General features: G+C 50.9%; 1 protein-coding gene across 3 annotated transcripts in view; it reads left to right on the forward strand.

The window, feature by feature from the left end:
• Window positions 1-398: 398 nt before the first annotated feature.
• Window positions 399-5,923, forward strand: part of LOC147025572 (bridge-like lipid transfer protein family member 3B) — a 131,399-nt gene continuing 125,874 nt past the window's right edge. For 2 of the 3 annotated variants that reach the window (XM_085886672.1, XM_085886673.1), the window contains exons 1-4: window positions 399-543; window positions 699-953; window positions 3,167-3,329; window positions 4,159-4,197. In XM_085886672.1, coding sequence (XP_085742798.1) covers window positions 910-953; window positions 3,167-3,329; window positions 4,159-4,197 — 246 coding nt within the window. In that variant the 5' untranslated portion in view covers window positions 399-543; window positions 699-909. Of the gene's footprint in view, window positions 544-698; window positions 954-3,166; window positions 3,346-4,158; window positions 4,198-5,923 lie in introns of those variants that run through there. The other variant, XM_085886674.1, reaches the window with a different exon arrangement.

Here is a 5,923-nt window from a genome sequence, read left to right on the forward strand (position 1 = left end):
TTGGTTTATTCCCATCAGTGAGTGTGGCGGTGAAGTCGGCGGTGGTTTCATGAGGTGATTTGTTTTTTGGTTTATTCCCATCTAAGAGTGTGGCGGTGAAGTCGGCGGTGGTTTCATGAGGTGATTTGTGTTTTGGTTTATTCCCGTCTATGAGTGTGGCGGTGAAGTCGGCGGTGGTTTCATCAGTTGATTTCTTTTTGGTTTATTCCCATCTGTGAGTGTGGCGGTGAAGTCGGCGGTGGTTTCATGAGGTGATTTGTTTTTTGGTTTATTCCCATCTAAGAGTGTGGCGGTGAAGTCGGCGGTGGTTTCATGAGGTGATTTATGTTTTGGTTTATTCCCGTCTATGAGTGTGGCGGTGAAGTCGGCGGTGGTTTCATCAGTTGATTTCTTTTTGGTTTATTCCCATCTAAGAGTGGCGGTGAAGGCGGTGGTAGTTTCATGAGGTGATTTGTGTTTTGGTTTATTCTCATCTCGGAGCCGAGTGAGTGTGGCGGTGAAGTCGGCGGTGGTTTCATTCGCCGTATTCATTCTTGCAATCAGGTTTGTATTGCTCTTCCTCTTTCGTTGACACACAATTAGATTGTTTCTTTACATTAAGGATTTAATAATTCTGGTAAATCTCACCATAATGGTTACAAATTATTGGGATAAACCTTAAACTGCTTCGTGCCGGCCGGGATATTTTGCCTCGTCAGGTTTGTTTCTCGGATCATCGAGTGAGTTGGCGTCCGACAAATAAGCGGCTCGAGCGTCCATCCTCGAGGAGAGGCTTGGGCGCCGTTTGTCTGGCGGACGATCTGAGGAACCGGGTGAGCTGTACCTGTTGGAGAAGGCCATGAGGGTCCCGCTGCACGGCGACTCCTGGGAACTCGCACCATATGGTCTGAACAGCACCCGGAACTGAGGATGGCCGGCTTGATTAAAAAACAGATTCTCAAACACTTGTCCAGGTGCGTGTCTCGAAATATTATCGATCTGCGTTGTCGTTCATAAACAAGTACAAGATCCAGAAAGATCTGTCTATTAAATGTGTCACGGAGAACCAAAGGGGGGGGGGGGGAGAGAGAGAGAGAGAGAGACAGAGACAGAGAGACAGGCTGGGGAGGGGGACGGGGAAGAGGAGCTGGTGAGGGGAGGGGAAGAGGAGCTGATGAGGGGAGGGGAAGAGGAGCTGATGAGGGGAGGGGGAAGAGGAGCTGATGAGGGGAGGGGGAAGAGGAGCTGATGAGGGGAGGGGGAAGAGGAGCTGGTGAGGGGAGGGGGAAGAGGAGCTGGTGAGGGAGGGGGAAGAGGAGCTGGTGAGGGGAGGGGAAGAGGGGCTGGTGAGGGGAGGGGAAGAGGGGCTGGTGAGGGGAGGGGAGGGGAAAGAGGCGCTGGTGAGGGGAGGGGAAGAGGTGCTGGTGAGGGGAGGGGAAGAGGAGCTGGTGAGAGGGAGGGGGAAGAGGAACTGCTGGGGAGGAAGAGGAGCTGGTGAGAGGAAGAAGAAGAAGTGATAATGGGGGAGAGAGGGAGAGGAGAGGAAGTGATGGGGGGTGGAGAGGAAGTGATGGGGGGTGGAGAGGAAGTGATGGGGGTGGAGAGGAAGAGGAAGTGATGGGGGGTGGAGAGGAAGAGGAAGTGATTGGGGGGTGGAGAGGAAGAGGAAGTGATTAGGGGGTGGAGAGGAAGAGGAAGTGATTAGGGGGTGGAGAGGAAGAGGAAGTGATAAGGGGGGGTGGAGAGGAAGAGGAAGTGATGAGGGGGTGGAGAGGAAGTGATGAGGGGGTGGAGAGGAAGAGGAAGTGATGGGGGGTGGAGAGGAAGAGGAAGTGATGAGGGGGGTGGAGAGGAAGTGATGAGGGGTGGAGAGGAAGAGGAAGTGATGAGGGGGGTGGAGAGGAAGCGGAAGTGATGAGGGGGTGGAGAGGAAGAGGAAGTGATGGGGGGGTGGAGAGGAAGAGGAAGTGATGGGGGGAGGAAGAGGTGGGGGAGGGGGCTCAAGAGAAGGAATATTGTGTTTGAGGTGCAGGGTGTGGGGGTTCGTGGTATGGGGTCAAGGAGTATGGAGGGGTGGCAGGGTCAAGAAGGGTGAGTATTGAAGGGGCTGTGGTCATTGCGTGAGGAGGAGGAGGAGGAGGAGGAGGAAGGGGATTGTTGTGGAGACGCAGGGGGAAAGAGAGTCTAGGAAGAGAAGAACAAGGACTGGGGTCGTTGAGGGACGATAAGGAGCTGAAAGCGGAAGGGGTCATGGGGGGGGTTAATGAGGTTGAGGAGGAAGGGGGTTGTCAAGGGAGGAGGCTGAAGTGGGTCGTCGAGGGGGAGGAGGATGAGTAAGTGGATCATTGGAAGATGAGATTAAAAGCATGGGGGTGGTAAGATGAGGGGAGGAGGATGACGACGAAGGGTGTCGTCCAGGGAGGAGGGGGATGAGAAGTTTGAAGAGGGAGGAGTCATGGAGTGAGGAGGAGGAGGGAGTCATCGAGGAAGGGGGAGGACGTCGTGGAGGTGGAGGGGGAAGGAGGTAGTCGAGGGAGGAGGCCGAAGTGGGTCGTCGAGGGTGGAGGAGGCCGAAGTGGGTCGTCAAGGGAGGAGGAGGCCTAAGTCGAGTGGGTCGTCAAGAGAGGAGGAGGCCGAAGTGGGTCGTCGAGGGAGGAGGTGGCTGAAGTGGGTCGTCGAGGGAGGCGGAGGAGGAGGACGAGTGGGAATAGGAAGGGGATCGTCGAAGGAGAAAGAGGGAGGGGAAAAAGGGGTCATCACTGAAGGAGGAGGAGGATGGGGAGGCGAGTCATGGAGGATGAGGTGCAGGAATGAGGGTCATCAAAGGAGGAAGAAGAAGGAGTGGGGGAGAAGCGGAGAGATGGTGGTGAGGAGGAGGCTCAAGGTTGAGGAGGATGGGGGTTGAGGCACTCGGAGAGTATAAGGGTGAAGGGTCAATGTGCCTGGAGTTGCAACAATGGCGATCAGAGAGGGCCAGGTGGTGCAGGGACGTGGGGATCAGAGCGGTAGGATGGGGGGGGGCACTGAAGGGCAGGGATGCAGTTCCGAGGTGGATGGCATAGACGTGGACGTCAAAGTCGAAGTTGACAGGGTAAAGGTGTATTCCTCATCGTGCTTGCTCCACTAGCCATTGCTCTGGATAATCTTTGGTGAAATGAATTAACAGTTATTCAACCTGTTTACTTAGGTTCACCAAGAACTTGTCTCCAGACAAGATCAATGTGAGTACGCTCCGTGGAGAGGGACAGCTCACCAACCTGGAGCTTGATGAGACTGTTCTGCAGGACATGCTGGACCTTCCTACCTGGCTTGCTATTACCCGCGTGTTCTGCAACCGTGCAGCTGTGCGGGTAATCGTGCATTGAGGTTGAATGCAGACATTGTATTACGTTTTATCTGTTTGATTCCACGAGCTCGGTTCATCTCTCCAATTTGATACACTGCCGCTTCTGGTCTTTGAATTGCTCAAAGTCTTCCTATTGTTTTCTATGAACATGAATGACTTTTCTCCTGAACTCTTCATCGTCATTCTCTTTGGCAAAGGATCACCACAACACATTTATTTCCTATTTTAAACGAGGCAATGCCCAGTTGTTTTGTGGCACACATGCTGCACCCTGGGACTGCACCAATAGTCTTCACCCAACAATCATATTCAATGTTCATTTCCAGGCTAAAAGCAACATTCCATATTTAATTAGCAAGCATCTGTGCAGATAAAATGGACCCACCGTGCACCTCTCACCCACGTGACCTCACCCGGCCCTTTCCCCCTCGCCCACGTGACCTCACCGTGCCCTTTCCCCTCGCCCACGTGACCTCACCATGCTCTTTCCTCCTCACCTACGTGCCCTCACCATGCCTTTGCCCCTCACCCACGCGACCTCACTGTGCCCTTTCCTCCTCGCCCACGTGACCTCACCATGCCCTTTCCCCTCACGCCCACACGACAAACACATGTTTGTTTGGGAACATTTGCCTTTGATATCTTGCATGGTAACCCATTGTTGATTCTGTGTTTTTATTCAAGCTGTTGGGGTTTCAAATTTTATCCATGATAAATATTGCTTACATTATAACGGTTGCTGACGTTTGTGAACCCACTTGTGATGACGATCGACCAATTTGTTTGGTGTGGAGAACCATGTGATCAAAAGTGCTGTTAATCGTTTGTTTCAGATCCAATGGACGAAACTGAAAACACATCCCATCTCACTGGTCAGTACTGTGTGGCTGCTATTTGTTCATATCTATGTCATGTACACACACCTGCATGCCCACAGGTATATGTCCATTTGATAATGAACACAACAATGCTTTCAGGTGTACGCACTATTTTATAAACATCACAATGTACTCAGGTATGTACACGGCACTTAACAAAAACCACACATGTGTGCTCCCAGGTATATGTATTGTACATTTCATAATGAACACCACAATGCTCTCAGGTATATGTATTGCACATTTCATAATTTCCACACCATGTGTCTCTCTGTTGGATTCGCTAGATATCCCTTATTGTCAGGTTTTCCGTGTGTGTGTGTGTGTGTGTGCGTGTGTGCGTGTGTGCGTGCGTGCGTGCGTGCGTGCGTGCGTGCGTGCGTGCGTGCGTGCGTGCGTGCGTGCGTGCAACGCGAGGCTCCACAGCACAAACCAGCAAACCGATTTCGATGAAACTTGGCGAACAGGCGCCATATGGGCTGGGAGTGTGCGCGTTTGAGTTTTGTTGCTAAGCAACCACCCATTGCTATGCAGCGGCCGAAAAACCGTGTTCACAATTTTCAATACTTGTCCTTCAGTTTTGAATGTGGAGAAACGAGACTTCTCGTCTGGATGCAGAACTGGAATTTTACCCTAGGGGTGTTTTGGAGTACATACACAATTTTATTGCAGATTTTGGTAACATAGACTATACTAAACTCAAATCCGAGTGATGCCACGTTGTCACGCTTGAGCAATTTTTTTAGGAGCAAAATTCAAAATGGCCGCCATCAAAATCGTTTTTTGGCCGTAACTCGGCCAAAAATCGAGATATGAACCCGATTTCAGTTTGCAAACCCTATGTTTTGGGGGTCAAGGAATACACTGATATGTTTAAAAAAACCATACAACTCATAATAATAGTCTATATTGCAATTTTTCTATTTAGATATAATATTTTGACTGAAAAAATATCGACCGAACTATTTTCAACCGTGACTATGCCCAAAATCTATATGAACATGATTTAAGTGGTAAACAGTATTGTTATGAATTTGGGAATATGATTGCACACAACATACAGGTTCCTTTAGTCAGCTATGTCGATGAGTGTTTGTTCCCTAGATAGCTCACCTTCCATTGTTTAAATGTTTTGAAATCGATTGGATGCGCTGTGGATTGATTTAATAGTTAGCGATCACGAAACAATGGAGACGTCCCTCCCCCTCTTCTGCGAAGAGGAAGAAGAGCCCTTCCATCCCGTGATTCATGACGTCAACAACTCCCTCCCACCTGTGGTTGAGCGGGGGATGGATCACGAGGGCATGAGTCACGCCGGGCGCGGGGGAGGGGGCAGAGAAGGATAAAGATGAGATCCTTTTTCTTTGTTTGGGTTCGTTCGGAAGTTGAGGGCTGCGTCGTTCAGCAGACCCTCGGGTCCTGTTTGGCTTGGATTAGGGTTGAGGCCTTCGGAAGCTTTTTGGAGAGCTGCTTTGTTTGGAAGAAAGTTTAACTGGTTGCTCGGCTCGAGCTGCGAATGGTGGCTTCTTCTTCTCCTTCTCCTTCTCCTTCTCCTTCTCCTTCTCCTTCTCCTTCTCCTTCTCCTTCTCCTTCTCCTTCTCCTTCTCCTTCTCCTCCTTCTCCTTCTCCTTCTCCTTCTCCTTCTCCTCCTTCTCCTTCTCCTTCTCCTTCTCCTTCTCCTCCTTCTCCTTCTCCTCCTTCTCCTTCTCCTTCTCCTCCT

The sequence above is a fragment of the Eptatretus burgeri genome, chromosome 6 (genome assembly GCF_056783735.1).
Source record: "Eptatretus burgeri isolate ZD-2024b chromosome 6, Ebu_testis_v1, whole genome shotgun sequence".
Lineage (NCBI taxonomy): Eukaryota > Metazoa > Chordata > Myxini > Myxiniformes > Myxinidae > Eptatretus > Eptatretus burgeri.